This window comes from Euprymna scolopes, chromosome 28 (genome assembly GCF_053919585.1).
Source record: "Euprymna scolopes isolate OS-2025 chromosome 28, ASM5391958v1, whole genome shotgun sequence".
Lineage (NCBI taxonomy): Eukaryota > Metazoa > Mollusca > Cephalopoda > Sepiida > Sepiolidae > Euprymna > Euprymna scolopes.
Window position 1 is genome coordinate 2,820,524 of NC_136509.1, and position 25,365 is coordinate 2,845,888.

General features: G+C 32.7%; 1 protein-coding gene across 1 annotated transcript in view; it reads right to left on the minus strand.

The window, feature by feature from the left end:
- LOC145249431 (uncharacterized) overlaps window positions 1-25,365 on the minus strand; it is a 911,941-nt gene that overhangs the window by 772,622 nt on the left and 113,954 nt on the right. Inside the window, exons 15-16 of the mRNA XM_080110989.1 lie at window positions 11,578-11,773; window positions 542-631 (exon numbers count right to left, since the gene is read on the minus strand). Of these exons, the coding sequence (XP_079967115.1) occupies window positions 542-631; window positions 11,578-11,773 (286 nt within the window). The remainder of the gene's footprint in view (window positions 1-541; window positions 632-11,577; window positions 11,774-25,365) is intronic.

Consider the following 25,365-nt stretch of genomic DNA (forward strand, 5'->3'; position numbering starts at 1 on the left):
TGCCATGGAAATAACGATAAAACAAAGACAGGCTCGCAACGTCTTTTCTGTGAGAGAGAGGTGGCAGGGAAGAGAAAAGGGCATCCCCACTAAGCCACGAAGACTAGTTTGTACTCTCTCTAAAGGCAGGATAGGCTGTTATTAGCAGATTCTCCCAAGATATAGCAGCAGTACTCTATCGTTGGACGTACTTGGCTTTTATATAGATAGTAATGTACATATGTTCACACTATTTCATCCTTTGCACCAAATCTTCTCTTTCTATATGTGCATATGAGTAATTGTTTACAAGTGGTTGGCTACTGCTGTCAAGCTGAAAGTGTGACACATTTTGTTTTTCTGTACGCAGGAAGATGTAATCTTGGTATGTACTAATCCATGCATCAATATAATATTAAATATACGTGCGATATAGTAATAATATACAATCGCCGACTATTTATTCTATTGTGTGTATAATATTAATAGATTGTTTTATCAACCTCTGAGCTTTATAAAAGTTCGTAGTCGATGTTATTGAAAAATAATTAAACGTTCAAACCTCTTCCAATGGAATCTGATGCCTTGGCTCCACCACTTCCAAATTCGTCAGGGAAATCAATGGATCCATAGGCAGGTCCCGAAGCGATAGCTGTAATTAAGATGCAGAAAATATAATTAACGAGATACGGAATAATATTGGTGTTGCTTTTAAACTAGGAAGAAATCTGACGATATGTCTTAAACGAGGTGTCTTTCATTGCATAATGAGTATATTAATATCGTTTCAAGTGTTGTAGTTTTCGATTTTACTTTCTGGGGCATTGATTTTTAAGTCAGGAATACATAAATTTTTATCAGAAAGTATTTGTTTTGTATTAGGTTAGTTGATACTAATATTGCAACAAACTTATTTACGTAATCGATTATCTTATAATCTTAGTAATAATACATATATTATATTATATTCATTGATACAAACATAATTGGCTAATGTGCATACATGTCCCTATTATTATAATAGATTTCTGCGTCTTTAATATGGTTGCAACAGAAATATGTATGCACATATGCAGCCAATAATGGTTGTTTAAAAAGATATGCTAAAATTACGCTCTGCTTGTAATTGAACAATTTTAGGAAACATGGGAGTATTGGACATAGCACAATAGATCGCTCGTTTTCATGGTACAGCTCCCGTCTTTGTAATTCTTGAAGCTATTAGGTGAAAAGGTAAGGTACTTAAATTTTGGAAAAATCCTCGTGTATATAAATAAATATATACACGAGGATTTTTTTGTAAGACTTTGAGGAAGCTACAGACGGCCAAAAAAAAACGGCCGGGTTGCTGAAACAATAATGTAACTTAACAGAAAGATACGGTAATAAAAAATAAAGCATATGTATATATATATATATACATATATATATATATATATATATATATATATATATATATATATATATATATATATTCTCCTCAAACCCTTGGCCTTGATGGAAGGCAGCACCAAAACTTAATTGATCTTAAATAACAGCAAGGGGAGACTTGATTCCAAATATTTCTCATATGTTATATTTCCCCTCCTTTGGAAATACGGTACGATTATGAATATATCCAGTATTATACAGGGTGGGCCATAAGTCGCGCACTAAAGGATTTGAAATAATTCTGATATTAATAAACGTTATTTATTAAAACCAAACTTAACCAATAAACTGAAAAACACGTTGTACACGCTGATACAATTTAACTCGTTCGTCAATTATTAAAAGCATACCTGAAATCAAAATAAAAAATTAAAAGGCAAATCATAACTAAAAAACTTTGATTGAAATTAAATTTGATAGTTATAGCAACTGATAAATACAACAAAAGTTTTATTACTTTATAAAAGAAGATGTATCTTATACCCAAAGAAAACAAAATATATTTTTTGGTGCGTGACTTATGCCCCACCCTGTATAATCCTTATATACTGTGATATTTACTTCATGTATTAAAGCAAAAGAGGGGAGATATAACATGAGAAATATTTGAAATCAAGCCTCCACTTGCTGTTCGTTCAGATTATTTGAAATCATAGCCGCAAGTTTTAGTATCCCCTTCCACAAAAGCTGGAGGTTTACGTGAAAATATCATATATCATATATTTTATAATTTATATGCAAAATTAGAAAAACAAATGACTATGATTTAAATATTTTATGACCGTAGAAAATTCCCAAAAATATGATGGATAATGGATGATCACTTAAATGTGCGACTGTATTTACTTCAACAGTGCTCGATAGAGCTATGTTGTAAGTTATGAAAATTTATATGGCAATTAAGCTACACAAAATATTCCGCGTTCCATTCACGTGAGAATTTGTCAGGCGTATGCCTCTCACGAGAATGAAACGCAGAATATTCTGTGTAGCTTAATTGCTATATATATATGTATATATATATATATATATATACATACTAGTAGCCAAATTAAATATTGAAATGCTCGTATCTTTCGTATGGGAGGAAACTACAATAAAATGTGAAGGCTTCTTAAAGACTATAATACTATTCTATGGCTAGGGCTTAAATCTTTTGACGATTAGTAAAAATGAACTTATATTTTTACACCAATAAAATATTCGCAAATGTGCCTACATTTGTATATATATATATATATATATATATATATATATATATATATATATATATATATATATATATAGTGTCCAGCAGGTAAGCTTCAGATTTGATGCTTTGTGTCCGCTGTGACCTTGCCAGCCCGTTAATATATACATACGCATATCTGAAAGTTTACTTCAGTAAGGAAGTAGATAACATAGAAGGGATTGTAAAGTTCAGCAGTTCGAAAGAAGCTGGCATCAAAGGAACTACAGTTAATGAGTGGCATTTTTGAAGGGGTACTAGTGCAATGACTTAATCCTATGATATTCCATTAAAATATTATCAAACAGTAACAGATTAATATGACATACACAGGCACACGCACGCACGCACACATAGGCATCTATAATTATTTACATATATATATATATATATATACATATATATGCACACATATGTGTGTATGAGTGTGTGTGCCTCAGTCTCTCTCTCTCTCTCTCTGTATATATATATATATATATATATATATATATATATATATATAAAATGAAAATTAAAATTGAATTTACCAAAATGATCCAAGATGGTAAAATATTAATATTTATAAAATTATCTCAGCCAGATATAGAGCTCGATAAAACCAAATAGGAAATAGAGCTTATAATATGAGCAAACGGTTAATAAAACATGTTAAAAAACACTTTGAAATGAGTTAAAAACCTATTTAATCTGAAAAGGAAACACTAGATAAGTAGATAGTCCTTAATCCGCGGGTTTCGAAGAAATACTTTCCTTCTCATCAGAGGGTAGGAATATAATTATATATATATATATATATATATGTGTGTGTGTGTGTGTGTGTGTGTGTGTGTGTGCGTGTCTGTGTGAGCGAGTGTACGCACACGTACACGCACGCCCCTATATATATTTACGTAAGTATATAAATTGTAATCAAACGTTTGCACTGATGCCTTGACCACATCACTACAAGATTGATTTCTCCCGCAATAATGTCCACTAGTCACAATCAATTAGTATTCATAAAAAAATATAATAATACCGACATAAAAGTAATTAAGGAAATTATAAACAAACGCTCCGACAACTTGTGTAATTATTATATGTAAACTTGAAAAAAAAAGTCATTGTAATATTTTTAAAAGATGGGAATGTCACGTAGGCGCAATTCAGTGACACGCAGGAGTGCAAAAAAATAAAAAAAACGAAAAAAAGAAAAGAGAAATAGGATTCTAGAGAGAAAGAGAAGGGTTGCGATACAGAAAGATGGAAGAATGAACAATGTAAAATTTACTAATGATAAAAAAGCGATAACTATGAGATATTCATATGAACAATCAGATAAGTATATTCTGTTTCGCGGTACTCGAACACCTACGGACTTCTCAAGTGCCGACTCGCCAACCACACTACCCAACTATCAAACAGTTGTAACTCGAGTATCACAGTAAAAAACATAAATTATGGGGGGAAAATCTAACAAGGATTCCAGAAATCAAATAGAAATTTTTGAAACAACGATATACAGAAAACAGAGTAATCAACCAATCGTTAATTTCGACTTAGTACACGTCCGGTTTACTCGCAAAACCAGGTTCAGTTTTAAGTGGAAAGTCCAGTTCAACCTTTAAGGGGAAATTCTAGAGCATTGCACGGATATACTTGAACATTTGTTTGTATTATTTAGATTAATTGGACAATTGTTCTTATTGTGACTCTTATCAGCACAATGTTCATTATACAGCGATTTATCATACGTACATATACTTATTTCGAACAAAATTTTATCAGACAGTTCGGTTGTGAATATCTAGAATAATAAAGGTCCAATAATCGAGTCTTAAAGCACTCTCTGATTAATATTACACACACACACACAACACACACAAATGTGTGTACGTGTGTATGCCTGAGTTTACACACGCGCGCAAACCTATATATTTATGTATATAAATAAATTGTAATCAGACTTTGGCAGTGACACCATGACTACATCACTTCAAAATCTATTTCTCCTGCAGTAATGCCCGCGAGTTACAATCACGTAGTATTCATAAAAATATCATACTACCGAATGTTGCAATCAGTACAAGAGTTTTATTTCAAAATAGAGGTAATTAAAGAAGTCATAAAGAAACACAGCGATTACTTCGTCATGTGCAAAAAGTTGCCATTTTTTTTTTCAGAAAACTCTTTATCCTAAGATTTCGAATATTTGGATCTAGTTGGAAGTAAGTTTACACGCATTATAAAGATAATTTCATTATCAGGTAGCCCTAGGGTATAATTTCTAACTTATTATTAAAATGTTAATTAATCCATCAAGTTCTTTGAAGCATAATATTTACGAAACTAAGAAGTTGCTGGTTTCATATGTATATATATATATATATATATATATATATATATTGTGTGTTATCAATATTTTAACCAGGTGTAGGTTTTGTATATTTGATCATTATCATTTTATTTAAGAAGAGCAGGCTATTCTTCGTACATCGCATGTTTTAAAATTTAACATCTCTTCGAGGTAGATATTCCCGTTAATATTTTTCAGTTCAGTTAATATTTAAGTCATACTCTTTCTATGAGAATAAAATATTAGAAATAGAAATCACTATTATTATTAAATTATTCTAGTTATTATTATTATTCGTAATTAGGCACGGCGCATGCTAATTGTATGATACTTAACTGCACCCATGTATTTGTTGTAAAAATAGTTGACTCTAATTATACCTGAAAGTACGTATTTGTTTTGCCAAAAGAATTGTGATACTGCGCAACACGGCCACACTGAATGATAAGTAAGTCGTCATCGTGAAAAAGCACAGCTTTTCTATTACTTGTGTCTATCTAATCTAACTACTACTACTACTACTACTACTACTACTACTGCAACTATAAATATAGGAACTTTCCATTTGTGAAGACGCTTAATATTCTCTTGTCTTTTTGGATGCTTCATCTCCTCATCTCGATTGTTCTTTTTACAACTGAATTACAGTTACTGAAACTGATATAAGATACATCCCTTACTTCATTAAAAAAAAAAACTTTTCTTTCTATTTAAAGAAATTTAAAATATTAAATTGAAAAATAGTTATTTCAGTTATTTTGTTTTAAATATGTATGTTGTTTTATTATAGTATATAAACAGAAAGAGAAGGTTACTTAATGGCAACAGAAGGAGAAATACAGATAAAGAAAGCGAGAGAGAGAGAGAGAAAGTAAAAGAGTAAAAGACATATATGCAAATAGTGAAATAGTTTAGACTGAAAACTGACATTATTTATTCCTTTGTTAGTAATTTTTTCTCAACAAAATGAATATATTGAAATGGGAAGAAAAATAGTTTAGCAAAGCAATAAAATAATATCTCGACATATAAAATTGAACACTTTATTCCCGTCCAGAAAATGAGTCATATGTTTGCAAACTCAGACGCCACATACACATTGCATATAGTAAAACTACTATTCAATATCTGGTGTAGGTTTTTTACAACTTATAATTCCCTTCATCTGCTACTAAACAGTCTTTTCTTAATTGATAAAAGCATAACATTTCTAATTAATCTATTAGATTGGGAAGAAAGATCTTGCGGAAATGTTTATTTTTATTTCAAATGATGTATTTTCAAATAAGTTTTCATTATAATGCCTTTACTTTATATATTACTTTAAAGGGTATTTTTCGCTCTATGTATTTTTTAAATTAAAATCGTTTTGAAAAAATTATGTCTTATTTTCAGGGCGTTGCACACTCGAAACATAATATCTCATTTCAATTCATACAAGGCCGAAAAGCTGTTGAAACAGCTCGTGATATCAACATAGACTTTGGCCCAAGACCAACTACTGAACGCACAGCACAATAGTGGTATAAGAAATGTGGCGGCAACGAGAACCTTGAGGATGATAAGTTAACAAGGATCAATTTAGAACCTTCGTTGATCCCAATCCACGTACAACTGTTCGAGATCTCGTTTCTGAGTTGGACAAAAAAATACGAATATTTTCAACCACTTGAGAGAGATTGGAAAGACAACAACTTGATAAATGGGTTCTTCACGAATTGAACGACAGCCAAAATAAACATCGTTATGAAGTCCCATCCTCACCTTTTTACACAACAATAACGACCCGTTTCTCTATCGGATTTTGACTCACGATGAAAAGTGGTCATGTTATGACAACCGGCGACGCTCAGCTCAGTGGTTAGATGCCGACTAAGCCCCACGACACTTCCCGAAGCCTGAGTAGCACCAAAAAGAAAACCATCCGTCACTGTTTTTTTAAGTCAGGCGAAACTTTTATGGCGGAAAAGTATTCTAAACCGAATGAAGAAAAGCATGAGAAACGTCGACAACAACACCCAACATTAGTAAATAGAAAAGGTCCGATTCCCCTCAACAACAATGCTCGACCGCACGTTACTAAATCAACCCTGCAGAGGTTGAACGCATTGGGTTACGAAACTCTGCCTCATCCGCCACACTTTTTACACCTCTCACCTACAGACTACCTCATTTTCAAGCATCTAGACAGCTTTCTGCGTGATAACTGTTTCCAAAACCTAAGCGAGATCATCAACGCTTTCAGCGACTTTATCTTCACCAGAACAAAGGTTTTTACGTTACTGTCATGCAGTCACTTTTCTTGACAGACGTGTGTTGATTCTAATGGTGATTATTTCGATCAATAACTTTTTGTTTGAGCCGAGATATATTCATTTGAATTTCAAAGTTAATCGCAACAACTTTATAGTCAACCTGTTATGTTTAACTGTGTTACAATCGTTTTCACTTGCTGAATGTTTTCTTCTCCTGAAAGTAACCGATACATCCTCTAGATTATTATCAGCTTTTAACAACACACCGTTCCTATTTAGTTCTTTGTGTTATGTAATAAATCGAATACAAGAAAGGATCGATCTATCTATTTATCTATCTATCTATCTAACTGGAGAGATAGATGGGAGATGAATGTAAAGAATGTTGAAAGACTGTCAAAATATGGTAAATCATATTGTAGACAAGCTTACCGGAAGAGCTGGTCAACTGATCGGATCTACGTGTATGTTATGTAGATCAGATTAGCTGGAGATCATTGAGAGTTGGGGTTTGGCCGTTAGGCAGAGCGGACGGTTTATCGGGTCGTCCCCTTCTTCACTGGGGAAGGAGCTTACGTGTGTGAAAATAGAGACCTAGAAGTAACCACGCAAGCAAAGATATTCACTTTCCATTCTTCTGCAATCGACACCTGGAAAGTGAATAAAAACTATGCAAAACGAATCATTATTCTTGGAAGTGATTGAATATTCGTCCAAAGAGGTTCCAGCCCCCACTCCAAGAACAAGATGTATTCCAGGTGGATGAGATCAACGACGTATGAAGGTATGTCCAAAATACGTGCATCAGACTCATCCCCGCATATGAACAGTTCGATATGAATATATCATAAATAGAAAGCAACAACATAAGCTACGGTTCAAATAGCGAAGAATCACCAACAATAAACATTTAATGACAAGTATACATATCAGGATGACCCCGTCGTCCCAAGTACGCATATCAACATTTAGACGATTATACAACATACACTGTTTTGATAATTTTAGTGGTACATTATAATATAAAACTTAGTACAACACGGTTTGAAATAACGAACTCTCATTGGCACAGTTCCGGTTTCGATTGGCTGCTTGCTGGGAATTAACGAATAATTGATTACGCACATTTAGAACAGTTTTAAACCGTTTCCAAGCATATCATTACACTGTGTTGTTCAGCATCGGCATTTCACTTACTCTTACCCTGACGGAACCGCCTTCTCGTGCAAAATCTGTAGTTCAGTTTTTTTTTTACATTTCCTTAATGAATATTCAGTAGAATTACCTATGTTACACCAGGCAGCACTGACGACACCCAATTCATATTTTTGTCGAACACGGAATATTGCAACTAACCGCCTCATTACAGCAGTTACTGAAAATGACTATCGGCCACTACCACAGCCACTGACAGCCAGTCGATGTCAGTGCCCGACAGTGCAGGACGGTTTACGACAGACAATTTCAATTAGGAGCATTATAATGGTGTTTGATGAGACCATCTTCAGGAGCATATTTTCTCCTTATTTTAGTAGTTGTAATAATTTTATTATATAATAATTTTAAAAGAAAATAATGATTTTACATATTAACAGCAGGCTGACCAGCGTGTCCCGGTCATAAAATATGCATAAATATTATATTTTGATTCATACAGAAACTGAGACATGTGCATGCGAGTATTATGCTTTTCTAAACAGTTTACTTTTGCGAGTGGAAGAAATACTCAAGTTGAGATCGAAACCAAAATCTTAAGACAGTGGGTCATTTACGGTGACTCATACGTCAGCTTGATCCAATTAGCCACATTTTTTCCCTTGAAAACCGATTAAAAAAGTTTTCCACGTGTCTGAATACCCTATATACTAAATTCCAAGTCTGTGCATCAAAAATTCGTTAAATATGTTGCTTGACAATTGTCTTCACGCAAACATTCTCACTTTTATAGATATACTAGTAGATGTCCCGGCGTTACCCGGTATTAAATGTAACGTTAAATTCCTTAAAAATATGATTAAAAAACAGAAAGTCACTGAGACATGTGCATGCGAGTAAAATATTTTTTTTCCTAAACAGTTCATTTCTTGTAAATAAAAATTACTCAAGCTGAGATTAAAACTAAAACTTATAGACAATGAATCAAATACGATCACGACTAGGCCAGCTTGGCACGTCTTTAAAAAGGATTTTCAAACTTCTTATTCTTAACACAAAGAAGCTATCATGTAAACGATTAACGCATGCGCAGTAATGAAACAGTTGACAAATAGATAAAAATCCGATGACCCCAAAGAATCGACTTTTTAATTTTCACAACTTAGCAGCCCTTAGCGACTAAAATGTTTTAAATATGTCTGACTACCCTACATACCAAATTTCAAATCTGTAGATTCAAAGCTCGTTGAGTATATATACGTTGAGAGTTGTCCTCACACAAACACACATTCTCACTTTTATAGATAGATTTTGAAAAATCTGCCGAGTCATTCATTGAAACCTACAGGTTTTGTTGGTTAATGTTAGGGAGGGATATAAACACGGCAATGTTTTCTTGTCATGCGTCCATCCTCACAGGCGTTATTTCCTCGATTTCATTTGCAGTGGTGCTAATGTATTATTCTTTGGTCATGAAACTAAGGTTTACCAGATGGGTTTTATTGTCGAAGGGCTTTATGGAAGTGGCTGTTTGCTGTTAAGAAACAAACCCCCCAGGCATTATCTCCTTTATTTGGAAGGTATTTATAATGTGGTTTCTGTCCTGTAGTCATGTTTTACCAGAAACTATTTTGTAGAGAGGGGGGAGAGCAATAGTCTATAGCCAGTTTTGCTGTTATGAAACCATTTTCCCAGGCATTATCTTCTTTTTTATTATTAGCAATGATAATAGAGTATATATACAGTGGTCATGAGATCATGCAGATGTGCAGGCTTTAAGAGAAGTTTTCGTTTTTGGAGAAGCGGTAGTGAAGTGTGTGTTTTGATATTATGAAGTATTCCTCACAATATTATTCTTTTTATTTTCGTAGTATAGAAAATAATTTAAGGAGCATTTTTCTTTACAAGGTGGTCCACACTTATCAAGGCCCGGAAGCCACTCAGGGATAAGGGTTATTGTTAGTACAGTACGTTAGTCTGGATATTTAAAATGTCTACTTAAGGGGCGGTTCATCAGGAATTTGTTTACGTTGGACTTGAAGACATCCAAGTTGTAGTCAGGAGGGAAGCAGGCAGACGGAACAGAGTGCCACAGGCGTACAGTTCTAAGAAAGAAGCTTTGTTCATGGAATCTACCTTTTGATTTAGGCATAGATATAGAGTGGGGAAAGTTTTTGACAGTGGATTCAGCTAGACGGGTGTTTTATTTTGGGACAGATTGGCGAGGGGGGACCAGAGATTGGAGTTCAGACGAGCTAATTCTTTATTAAATACTGGCAGTGCCGCCCGACTTTGCTCGGACCCTATTTACTGTTCATAATTTTATGTGCATATGTATATATTAAAAAAGTGTGAATATCTACGTAATGCCTTTCTATATAATAGGCTTCCTTAACTACCATAGAAAAAAGTTCGTAGAGTCCGTAGATGTACAAATTTTTAACTTTGACCCCAATTTAGACTCCTAAAGATTTAGTGTTTTGGAATCAAATCATATCTAAATGTTTGATTCATGTCAAAGTAACGTACATCTAAAGTTTCAAGTGTTAAGACCCAACATTAACGGAGAAGTTTGGTAGAGTCTGCCAAGGTCAACTCTGTAAACTTTGACCCCTTGGCAGCCAAATTTTCGCCCAAAATTGTTGTAGACTCTTGAAAATGTAGTATGTTATTTCTATACATCTTATAAGATGACTGACCCAATTTTTAGGATTTCAGGTTCAGATGAATAACTACAACAGGAATTGAAATACATTCGACTAAAGCCTGATTGTCACAGTTGGGGAATTTCCCAAAATGTAATCTGAACGTGAGGATATTTTAGAAACTTGGAAAAGTGCCATAGAAACATATGAAATGCTTCAGACAGCTTTTGGATCATATTGCATGAATCGAGTATCAGTATTTGAATGGCATAAGAGATTCAAGGAAAATAGAGAGTATGTGATTGTTAATGGGAGGAATAATGACGTTAAAGCATCAGAGTTATCAACTCTGGCCAAGTAAAGTATTTCATGGATAAGGATCATCGTGTGTCTATAAAGACGATAAGTGCTCAGTTTGATATTAGTGTGAAAACTTGACGCACAATTAATCGCGAGGAACTTAAAAGTTTCATATAGGTGTTACCAATAATAATGCTTATGCGAATCTAGAAACTTATTGAATGTCACCTCTTGATATGTTCAACTTACCTTGTTGTGAATTACCACGGGCACCTGTTCCTCCGTGGCTCGCTCCTCCGAATAGTTTTCCAGCACCAGGTCCTTTTATTAGTCCTTTATTGTTTACTGACAAAACCCCGGCGCTATTTATATCGATATCGTCGCTCATAATATGAAGGACATGACCTTGCAGCAAACCACCACCTTCGACAACTAGAGAACTAGTCTGAAATTAAAAATAAGAAATGCAATAATTATCAATAACGATCTCTTCAATAGTTTTATAATGTCCGAACCAATATAAGAAAGATAAGAAAGAGAATAAATCACCCTCTCTCTCTCTCTCTCTCTCTCTCTCTCTCTCTATATATATATATATATATATATATATATATATATATATATATATATACTAGCATTTCATCCCGGCGTTGCCTGAGTGTTAGGATGTGTGTGTTGAGCAAAAAAAAAAAAAAATGTGTTAGTATGAAGGTAGGCTCGAACCCGTACCGCGAAGGAGGAAAAGAACGGGGGGGGCCTGACGTCTATGCTGTTACGACCACCGCCAAACCGGAATTGATACTTTTTAAAATTAAGGCTAGACAATCGAAAGGAGAGGATGACTTTAAAAAATATCGGCGAAAAAAGCGACCCCTGTAGAAAAGTTCCCAGTTGAAGATGAAGATATTAATGTCTTTAGCCAACTTTTCGATATTTGTCGTCTGAAAGGTCGAGCCTCAAAACAATACTGATCTTGATAAAATCGATCGCCTCTGTCGAAAATTTTACGCAGACATGCAAACATACATACACACATTCAGATATTGGTAACTAAAAAAGTTTCGACTCAAACTGATTAAAAAGATTGCCCTTTCTCTGAATACCCTTTATGTCAAGTTTCAAATGTTTAGACCAGAAATTGTCTGAGTAATTTAGTAGAGACCGCAGAGGTAATTTTCTTTTTAAATTTTATACCTATTATGACACCTTAAAATTTATTGTTTTGGACTCAAATCAAATTATTAAGTTAGATCCATGTCCAAGGACCCTATATCGAAAATTTCAAATGTTTAGACTCAATATTGTCGGAGGAGTTCGGTAGAGTTCTCAAAGATCAAATCGTTGAACTTTGACCCTTTAACAGTCAGATTTCTGGCCGAAAACCAATCACATAGATTTTTCCTAATCTCAGTACCCTGTATATCGAATTTCGAGTATGTAGACTAAATATTGAGAGAGTTATTGCATAGGAAAATGTACACACACACAGACAGACACAGACACACAGACACAGAGACACGTTCACTTTTATAGATATATAGATAAAGTAGGAGCAACCGGGTGTATGTGTCTGTTTGTCTGTGTTTCTAACTCTTCTACAGCTCACACGACTGTAAAGATCGTGACAAAACCTGACATGATGTTGGTCTTCGACGTAGGGATGGTGAACACTGTTTTTCAAGGTTAAGGTCATATTTGGTGCGGCTCTTCCATAAAATACCCTCACCTGGGGATGGTGCAGACCAAGTTGGAGTCTGACATCATCCCGGGGACCGCCGCCATGGCGCCGGCCACCTTCTTTGTGAAATTTAATTTGCTCACCCTCCTCCATTCTATCCCCTTAACCAATCTTGATGACATTTAGCATGATAGGTGTCCTTAACATAAGTCTAAAATTCTTGCACTGTATGTCTTAATTTTGACCTTCCAAAATAACGTTGCCAAAAACAATGTAACTGATCCTTTTTTCTTTGAGATGCAAATAATTTGTTAGAAAAATTAAAGATTATACGTCCCCCCTTCAGATACACACTAAAGATGTCACTTAAACTAAATAGAAACGAAGCTGAGAAAGAAAGATTAGTAAGATTGGAAGCTAATAGTGACTTGAAGACGCGGTTAAAATTTTTTAAACGCCTTAACCAATAGTTGCTCTTACAACATTCATTTACTGCAAACGTGCCGATGAAGCGTACAGCATGTCCCGCGCTTTGCAGGGGTATATTTGCTACTATGGAAATATTAACACATAAGATTGCATTGGCGTAGAACAACACGACTATAAAATATACTTTCAAAGGATGTGGTGGTGGTAGAAGTAGTAGTAGTGGTAGTAGTAGTAGAACAGATTACAGTAATATAAACGGCTGAACTTTTAAGGAAAATGCTCGAATGTAGAGATTAATTTACATGAGCAACAAACGCTAACCGGTCGTATAGAAATCCAAACAGATGCAAAACAAAAAGATACAAAATCACGACAATGTTAATTAATGGATCGACATAGAAAAACGGGCAATTGTAGCAAGTGCAATATATAGAATTTAGAATCATTTAGGTTATTGTTTTCTGTTAGAAATTCTTAAGTTCAATTGGTTTTCATGTGAGCGAGGCTGAAGGTTGTTTGTTTATCTAATGTGTTAAAACAAAAAAGAGAACTGGTTCGAATAGTGCAGAAATCTTAATGGAATCCTCGAATACGAAGGTGAATCGACACGATCTACAAATGTTAACCTACTACATAGAAAGTACAACATGGTGTAACATGTGGTAAAGTGAATCACCGCATGGAACCAAGGAAACCGAGACCACAAAATTGTAAGTTATTGCATCCTTAAATATATATATATATATATATATATATATATATATATATATATATATATATATATATATTGTACGTAGTATCTCCATTTGATGAGTGTGAAAAAGACTGGGCATTTGAAGGGGGTTGCTTACAGCCATTCAAATTCCAGTTGACTAATGATAATTGCCAAGACGAAATCAATGGTAAAGGACTGTTGCTATAATGTAAACTCATTTGCAACGGAATTCCAAGGAATATGAGAGTACTGGAAATTTGGAGAGTCTTTTCAGTCAAACTTCAGAAAAAAGACCGGTTTTTGTCAGCAGTCTCTGATGATTACCTGTGTGAGAACTCCTAGTGTGTACAGATAATGATAGCCACATAATATAGTAAAAACAAATGTCTCACATGAAGAAACCTTCTCTTTGTAAAGAGGAGAAATGTCTCTTAGGTTTAAAAGTGATCCATAGTACATTTATCTTACACAGAATTATTTTAGATATGGAGCGTTTCCCTGTTTTTCCCCCGTAAGCATGCTTTATTTTAAACGTATTTAAAAGTATATTTCCCCTTATGGGTTCATCTCACATTTTTTAAAATAAAAAACAAATCTTCAATCCAGCTCTAGAGGAGTGAGGGCGAAACTGGTCAGCTGCTCTCCTATTTCTTTTTCATCATGGCTACGAAAACTTGCCTTTCCCTCAAAATTGCAATATAAAAAAATAAGTTGATGACATTGCGAAGGCTGCTATAAGGAAGATGGATTGCCTCTACCGTTCTAGAATATCATTCACACCTGAGACTATCCTGTACCTCTACAAGGCCACCATTAGCTCATGCATGGAGTAGTGTTGCCACACTTGGGCTGGTGCATCTACCAGTAGTCTCTTCCTTTTCGATGAGGTCCAAAACAGAATCTTCACTCTAATATGTCCCACTTTGTCAACTAAGCTCCAACCACTGCCCCATCGCCGCAATGTTGCATCTCCGTGCCTGTTTTACAAATATCTTAATTTAATGTGTGCTCTGATGAACTCGTTACACTTGTGCCCCCTAAGGTAAATATACACAATAAACCCGCAAACTCACACCTCTTCACTATTGTGATCTTTAAATTCCAGGAAGCTATCTATTCTAATAGTTACTTTCCTCGAACAGCTAGACGTTGGAATTTCTTTTCTGCTGCCTGATTCCCTATTTCTACTGATATGCATAGTTATAATGTAAGGTAAAACAAAATCCTTTAGATCTTTCCTAGGAATGGTCCCAAACATTAACCTCGTATATCCAAATGGCGATATGAATTGTTAGGAGTGAATGTAAGCAAAAAATATATTTTTTAATGTTTACATTTTTTTTATTTTGTAAGTTTCCAGAACAGTAGAACAGTTTTTGATGAAAAAGATCAATTATGCACGAGGAAATCTCCAAGAGTTCAGCATTTACTTTCTATCTATACGCTTTCTGTACTTATGGGAAATTTGTTAGATTCGTGTCGAGATGCTTGAAAGGAAATGCCACTTTTATATAAATTTATTGAGAAACTTTTTAAGGGAAAACGAGTTTTGAGTGGATGAAACAAAAAACAAATGAAAAACAAAAAAAAATGTAATATGGATGATCTTGATATATATATATATATATATATATATATATATATATATATATATCTTCCTCTCTCTCTCCCTGTCTATACATATAAATATATATATATTTTAACATATATACACACACTCATACACACATGTATAATTATATATATATATAATCTTCCTCTCTCTCTCTCTATATATATATATATATATATATATATATATATTTACAAATGCATATACATATATATATATGATATATATATATATATATATATATATATATATATATATTTCTCTTCCTCTCTGTCTATACATATAAATATATATATATATATATTTTAAGCATATATACACACACACACACACATATATATATATATCCTCATTCTCTCTCTCTCTTTCTCTCTCTCTCTCTCTCTCTATATATATATATACATGCGTGTGCGCGTGTCTATTATATTGGACGACGCACATTCTAATCTTTTAACATTATTTTTTTATTGAAGTCCGTTCGAAAGATTGTCAGTAATCTCCCGAGTAGACACGCAGACAATATAAAGTATGAAATTTAAAACTGCTTTTTTATATATCTTTTTGTCAACCTGTTCATGTATCTTGATTTTTTTCATGCCTATTTATTTCTATCCCAGGCAAATATTTTGCCATTTTTCAGATTTCCGCTACTGACATTTTTTTATATAAACGAAAACCCTAATAATAAATAATAATTTAGAATAAACAAAGATATTTATGCTTAAAGATTAAACTGTATTTTAATAAAAAATGAATAAAACGTAAGTAAACAAAACTCCAATTCTCACTCCTTTTCTCTCTCTCTCTCTTTATATATATATATATATATATATATCTATATATCTATATATATATACATTTTTATATATTTACCCTTTTTCTCTTTCTCTTTCCTTCTTTAAATAAAGATTAAACATTTACTTGAAATGTTACTCAGTTTCTATATATTAATCGTAATGGATTAAACTTATTTTTACCTAAATAAACATTTATTATTTTTTTGTATGTATTTTAAAATAAAAAAAACCCAAGCCCAATAGTATACCTTTTTTGAGTCACAGTAATATATATATATATATATATATATATATATATATAGTGTAAATATAATAATTCTTCAAGTTCCAAATAAAAAGTTTTCTCGATGGATCATTTATTTCTTTTCAAAAGATTGTCATTACAATATTGTTTCGTATTGCGACTAACAAGTCTGCAAAATTATGTCTTTGCATAAACCATGTAAGTTGTTAAAAATGGCATTTTCCTTTAGGTCTTTTAAGATCAACATCTAATGAGTACGTGACTAAAAATGCAGCAAATACATAATTTTCCAGACTGCGATACGAAATAATATTGTAATGTCTACCAACTGACTAAACTTAGTATTTGGAACGAGGGGAATTATTACTATTCATATATATATATATATATATATATATATATATATATATATATATATATATATATATATATATATATTTCTGGTAATTGGCAATGTTTGCATTGAAAGTCTACTGTCAGCTCCACGATAAAATATTTAATCCAATTTGAGGAACCTGCTAGTCAAGCCTCACGGATGAGATATGATACAGCGAAACAGTTGCCCGTGCATAAGTATTTGCTTATCCTCAGTACAACTTGATAAAGAAAATAACCGTCTACCACTAGTTTATTAACCATTAATTATTGGGTAAATAAAATTTGAGCTCTCTAACAATTGTCTATTAATTAGTGTCTAATATATAGTAATGATTTCAAAAGTTATATTAAAAAAAGTATGACTGGTGACCTGGATACCATACACTAGAATAGAAAACACAACGTTTAACACTCTAGCCTTAGCCGTTCATTATATTTCCAGTGTCGTTTCCGTGTGAGTTACTGAAGGATGGAATGCTGTGACTTTGAACCTGACTTCGAAGATGTGAAATGACATGGCGTGGCCCTCACTTGAAACTACATCAAAGACCATAACCGTGACCGGTAATATCGTTGAGCTGTGCTCTTAAGAGTTGAACCGTCCGGATTTGTATTTTGAGGGTTATGGCAATGGTCGTGTTGCCATAAACTGGATCGGTAGAGAACAGAAGTAGCGTAGCGACGCATTTCCAATCTATCTCGTTGAACATTGTGTCACTTTCAGACATGATAAAACGCTCCCATCCCTCTCAGAATTTGTACGCAACTATCCAACTAGTTGATGGTTAAAAAAAATTCTTTCATTAAACGTGTTTTCTGGGGTAACAAATATATCGTTCCATTCGGTATTTGTCAAACCTAAAATCGTTTTAAATTAAAGACGCATAATAAATTACAATTATAAACGAAAACAATTTAACAAATGCAATGAAAAAGTATAAGTCGTATTATAATGAGTATTGATTGAAATTTAATTAGTTTAGGACAATCAATAAAATAAGAACTTTAATAGCAATAAATGTCAGCGCAATCAATTAAAAAATCACCAATGTTAATCTTTCCATACTCCTGATTATATGTTGGAGTGGATCACGAAATATTCTTTTTAGCTTACCATTAAAATATTTTCTTACAACTATTAGGGTTGAAATGGCTGCCAAATTGTAGCCGATTAGTTCAGTTAAACATTTCAATCTTATTAATTAGATGTAAGAATTATAAGAATGTTGTTGATTAGTGATATTTTGTTTCAGATATATTCTTTCAGTATTATTATTATTATTATTATTATTACGTGAGGGAATTATTTTAAAGGAAATAGCGTAGTGGGATTATGTAAAAAATATTTAATTTGCTTTAACTACTCGTTTTGATAACCTTCTTTAAAATATTTAATGCTAGTAAGGAGGTACTTAAATATATTTTGAATCATACAGATTCCGAATTTATTAGAACAGAGGCATCTCTCTATTGAATATTATATTGCATATAATATATATATATATACATAAATATATATATATAAATTCGTATGACTGTCTTGTCGTTTGTTTGTTCACAATTTGATTAAAATATACAAAAGGTTCCTAACTTTAATCTCTCATGTATTTTTATGTATAGTATCATTCTTGCAAACTAGATACAATAAAGAGATCATTTCATTTGCATATTACATTTTAAATCTTTGTTTTAGAGTTATTTGTCACTTCGTAACATAAACAAAAAAAAGCTATCACCCAATAAAATAATTTGGTAATCTCAATAAATTTCTAGCTTGAATAAATAATTCCGAGTAGATAGAAAAATGTTTGGCTTTTATTGCTGTTTTAAATATTAAGAAAAACACTTACGAAAAACGGAAGAAAAATTTCATGTGTTTGTTTTTATTATTCTATAAATGGCAATATAGAAATCGGTAATTTTTTACGATGTGACCCACTTAAAAAAATAAAGATCTACTTTTTTGGCCCAATACGTTTAAATAGCCTTTAAAAATAATATGCGAGAAATTTTGAAAAGAAAGAAAATTTACATTTTAGAGTGGTGGATCACTTTTCCATATTAATTTAACCTAAAATGAGCGCCCACATTTTGGCCACAAAGCGTTCAACGAGAAATGTAACCTCTGGCATTTTTTTCAAGTTTGGCGATCGAGGGGGGACTAAACATGACAAGTATAATTTTATTTTTTTGGGATGGTGGGGAAGAGGGAATTACATTTAAAACATAAACTTACGATAAATTTAATTAATTTTTATGAGACCACTCTGTACATTCACCTAACAACTTCATAAACAAAATAAACCCCCAAATATTACAAATTACATTGAAGGGCATTACAATAACGAAAAATTTCATTAAATTGTTTTTAGAGTTAATTTTTTGTAGATCTTCAATTTTTTTAGGGTTCTGCCTACTTGGCTATTTTTTTTTTTGCGATCGCACGGGCATTCGTTGCTATTTTTATTGAAACAAAAGTTGTAATGATTTATTTTAAATATTTATTTGGGGGGTTCTTTACAGTGCTCAGACATATGTTGTTGAACAGCACGGGGTGCTTTGCTTTATCGTATTTTTGTAATCTCTCAATTTTTCATATGAAATATTTCGTTTTTCGTTCTAATATCACGAATTTTTTGTAAGAAAATTCCATAGTCTTTTTCGTCCCTTTGTTTTTATTTATTGTGTATGTGTGTATAAGAGCAGATGTATATATATATATATATATATATTGTAATGTAAATTTATAAATTAATTTTAAAAATGTAACTTCCATATCATTTTGTAAATCACACTTTTAAAACCATTGTACATATAGTTTGACCACGTTCTTAATACGTAAAAAAACATTTTTTACATAGAGGATGCTCCGCTATTTTAAGTAATTTAAATGTAATTTTAACCGAAGTATATAAATGCATCCAGATTTTAAAGAAACAGTAATCCGAAACTGCCCTTAGACGACTGAAGAAAATAAGTTGAAAGTATTTGCAAAAAAACAAAACAAAACAAAATAAGCAGGTGAAGGAGAACGACTATGGAATTTTCTTACACAAATTTGAGCGAGATATTAGAACGACCATACGAAAAATGGACATATTTTAAAAAGACGGTTAAGCAAAAACACTCCGTGCTGCCTAACTATGTGTGTCTAAATGAAAACGTGCTGCCTAAAACACACACACACACACACACACACACACACACATATATATATATATATATATATATATATATATATATATATATACAGTGATGATCATATTTATTGGCACGGTAAAATAAAAGTTAAATTTTGTCTAATAAATTCTAAAAAAGGGATTAAATTAAAGAAAATAACAAAGTATATTATGTATTTTTAACTGGCCTTTCCGATGCAGCAATCGGATTTTAGAAAAAATAAATAACAAAGGAACAACAAACATAATTGCAAAAAACCCTTGTTCAAAATTATTGGCACGGCTTTGTTTTTCTTTTAGTATCAGTATAATATCAATCAATTTCCGGTTTACGTGCTTTCTGAACTTTTTTATAGCCATATTATGCTTGTTTAACGCTAATTCAGTGAATAATTTTTTTCAGATAATTTTTAGATAGCGATTTATTTAAACTATTATAAGTGACTAAATTATAATTTTCAATCGCCATGGTTTAAACTAAGGAACACAGCGAAGACGTCAGGAAGCTTGTTGTAGCATGCCATACCAATGGGGAGGGCTATGATAAGATTTCAAAGAAGCTAAACCTTCCCAAATCCACTGTTAGAGCCATAATAAACAAGTTCAAATCGCAAGGCCACGTTATGAGTTAAGAGGTTAGAGGGAGAAAAAGGATTCTTTCCCCAAGAGATGAACGGAAAATTGTTCGACAAGTAAAACAAAACCCAAGGATCTCTGTTGGGGAGATTGTTGATGAACAGAGCACCTCTGGAGTGAATGTATCTCGACATACAGTTGGTAGAGTTTTGAAGAGAGCTGGTTTAAAAGCATGTCGTCCGAGAAAGACTCCCTTATTGAAGCCTATGCACCTGAAAGCAAGGCTAGCCTTTGCAAAACGTCATATTGATAAAGATGTTGCATTCTGGAAACGTGTTCTATGGACTGACGAAACGAAAATAGAGTTATTTGGCCATAATAAAGTGTCTTATATTTACAGAAAATCTGGCGAAGCTTTCCTACCTAAGAACACCATACCCACAGTGAAGCACGGTGGAGGCAGTTTGATGTTTTGGGCATCCTTTGCTGCCTCTGGACCAGGGCGACTTGTTAAGGTCACAGGTAGTATAAAAAAGGAAGATTATGTTAAAATATGGGATGAAAACCTGAAAGACTCTGCTAAAGAGCTCTCACTTGGTCGTCGTTGGTGGTTCATGCAAGATAATGACCCAAAGCATTCGGCTAAACTGACTAAGAAATGGCTTGAGGACAATCATATTAATGTTTTAGAGTGGCCATCACAAAGCCCAGACCTTAATCCAATTAAAAATTTATGGAGAACATTAAAATTGAGGGTAATGCAAATTCAATTGGAGGATTATTGTCAGGAAGAGTGGGCTAAAATTACTACTGAAGAGTGCAACAACTTGGTTGTAAACTATGAAAAGCGACTGAGGAAGGTAATCAAGGCCAAAGGCTATACAATTGATTATTAAATAAATCGTGCCAATAATTTTGAACAAGGGTTTTTTGCAATTATGTTTGTTGTTCCTTTGTTATTTATTTTTTCTAAAATCCGATTGCTGCATCGGAAAGGCCAGTTAAAAATACATAATATAATTTGTTATTTTCTTTAATTTAATCCCTTTTTTAGAATTTATTAGACAAAATTTAACTTTTATTTTACCGTGCCAATAAATATGATCATCACTGTATATATATATATATCAGAAAAATATTTTATTCATGAATTTAAATCGATATAAAAAGGCGTAGATTTATAATAATGCAAGTGTTAAGTTATAGGTTAGAAAATCAAGTAAACAACTGGCCTCATTCCTTCATGGTTAATAGCGGGGCACAACTAGTTTAAGTTAGCCGAATTTTTTCCTTGAAGTAGGGCATTGTTCATGTAACTTTTTTTCCTATTGACTTAGATTTTGCTTTGGTTTTGTGCAATTCTAGGTGATCCACCATCCTCAGATTTATCTTCTCACTTTAAACAAGTATCAGTTTATTGCTAATCGTTCTAATCACTGAGGAATGCCGACCAGGCTGCGCAGACATTTTTACGCTTCCTCTGTGGCGCTAGCTGTTGAATCCTACATTCCAACACCTGTGTGTTATCTTTCCAACGTGGGGTGGGGGTAAATAGAAGCTAGTATCGATATTTATTCAGAGAGGAGCGCATGTTTGGTCCTGTTCATAAGTCAGCAGAGATTTATAAATTATGCTTATTACTAACTAGCTAGAAGCATCATATTAATTTATGGTAGTATTTTTACTACGCCCGACATGGCCGACCTAAATTACGTATTATGAAAGTATGTTCTTGATTTCCCACGAGTACGAAAATAATGTTGTTTAAACTTGTATTATACGAATTGACTTATTAAAATATGTCTGCTTTTAAAAAATCTTTTTTTTTATTTTCACTTTATTTATTTGCACTTTACGATTGCATTCATAGAAATCTTACACACCATAACGGAGGGAAAAGAAATGTATTGTAGAAATATATTAAGCTTGTTATTTTTTTTTTATTTATATAATATTTTGCGCACATGTTCCGCTACAATGATTTCCTGAATTAATTCTATTTAAAAGAAAAACCTATGCCAGTAGTAAGACAGCTGACGCCTGTGAACGAACGTGAAAAATCCACACAAAACGTTAAACTTGACTGAACTTGTCAATGAGGTCAACTATTTGACTGAGTGAAATAAAAGTCATGTGGAGAACGTTTATGAGAAACTGTTCCATAGTTGTGATGTTTATTCTTCGTCATAAATATCCCCAAATTAAATCATAAAAAAGAGGACGATCAATATTTTAACCAAGTTTGCTTACGAGTGGTCAAGCGGTGTAAACGCTTAGATGTACAGAAAAAGAAACATTATTCCAAATTCGACCGAGTACAAAACTTCCTTAGCGGAAGTTAGGATTCATCACATACTTTAGAACAACAATATCTGAATATGCGACTGTGCCTTTTAGATATACGTGGCCGTAAAACGCATTTTGCGCCGTAAATGCAATTTAAAATTTAAGCTTCATCGAAATGCAGAAATAATCAATATAAAACTAAGGACCTACAATAGAATTTTTTAAACAAAATTAATACTAATTAAATTTATTATCCGAATATATTTTTTATTCATGTTTTACCGCATATCAAAATTTTTGGGTTCTTTTATGCCGAATCCGGTACTTTTGGTAAATGCTTGTATGCTCAAAGTTTTTTTTTATCTTCAAAAACTTATTCATGGTATTTAGTTTGGTTATTTTGTAGTAGAAATTTGTGATTTTTTTTTGTTTGACTTTTAAAACGCAATTGCGATTTTGTTAAAAAGAAGTTGTAGTTTAGGTCAAGAAGCTGATTCTTGCCTGATCTGGAAGTGTCACGAAATATAAACAAGCAAACAAACAAACAAAAAACCGGAGAATTAAAGAGGCTATAGATAAAAAAAAATTGCTGCACAAAATTTAAAAAAATATATTAAACTTATGAATCTATTTTAAATAACTGTTATGGTTTGAAGAATAAACAATCACGCTGAATCGAATCTATAATAATAAATGCGCAATTTAAATAAATTAAAATATCATATTAAACATATTTTACGTCTGGGCTGGATCGGGCAGCTTGCTTGTATATCATAATTGTAATCTTATTCCGTGCCTGTATCGAACGGTCTCTACCAAATTACTCTGTCAATTCCTATCTACAAATTTGAATCTTGATATATAATATAGTCATATCAATGGAAGTATTTATTTGGAATTTTTGCCGTAAAAATATTTGCTAACAAGTTAAAATTAAAAAAAAAAACAAAAAAAAACTGGAACCTGGCAGGCATAAATCGACTAAGCATGGATCTTTTATGCATGCGCAAATATAAATATTTACGTTTAACTATATTTTTTTATTAAAGTTTCGTTATGCATATGGACTAAGCTCGGATAGTAAGAAATAACGCTGGAGCGCTACATATTTTAAATCAATTCTAGCTAATGTAGCCCAGTTCATATCTATAATATAAAGCTGAATGTCTGTGTGTGTATGTGTGTGTATGTGTGTGTGTGTGTGTCTGGTCACGAATAGGCTCCTATATGGTTGACTATTTAAAAAATAACGGATTACATATAATAATAGAAGATGTATCGAGACACAGGAATGGGTATGTTTGATCTGGCAGAATGTTGGTTCATTAAAATTGTGGGGTCTGCGTTCGCGCCTGGTCCACAAAGTATGGAAATAGAAAATTTAAAAATTAAAAAAAAAACGTTTACAAGTGTTTTCGATATAGATGTACATAAGAATACTTTGATAAGTATGTGTTATCTTAAATACGGATGGTATGATAAAATTGTGGTGGCTGCGTTCTCTCCTGGCCTCCATAGAATGGAAATAGGCACAAACTTTAATAAATAATTTCATATCTATCTGCGTAAATATACTTTGATAATTATGTTTCAGTTTGAAGAAATATGGTATAATAAAATTATGGGGTGTTCGTTCGAGCTTGACCTCCATAGAATGGAAATGTGTCACAAAGTTTAACAAGGTTTTTTAATATAGATCCACAGAATATTGTGATAAGTGTTTCAGTGTGAACAGGTATAGTATAATAAATTATGGGGTGTATCTATTTTATTTTTACTTTCATCATATTTTGCTTTGGTTTTGATACCCCCAAATTCGAAGCTATCTCTTTACAATCCCTCCTTTTCATAACCTATCATACTTTCATAAATCAGAGTCCATTTTTTGAACCCAGTCAACGACGGGTGCTTTTGATAGTATATATATATATATATATATATATATATATATATATATAGTTTTTTTTTTAAATATAATTATCTAGCGAGATTCGAAATCGAGATCACAACACTCTTCAGCACATCCAGGTTGGTGTTGACTTTTAAGCTGACTTTGAAGATATGAAGTGGCATGACGTGGCTTTCACTTGAAACTACAGGGTGTCCACAAAGTCTTGCTACTTAATGTAGTCAGACTTTGTGG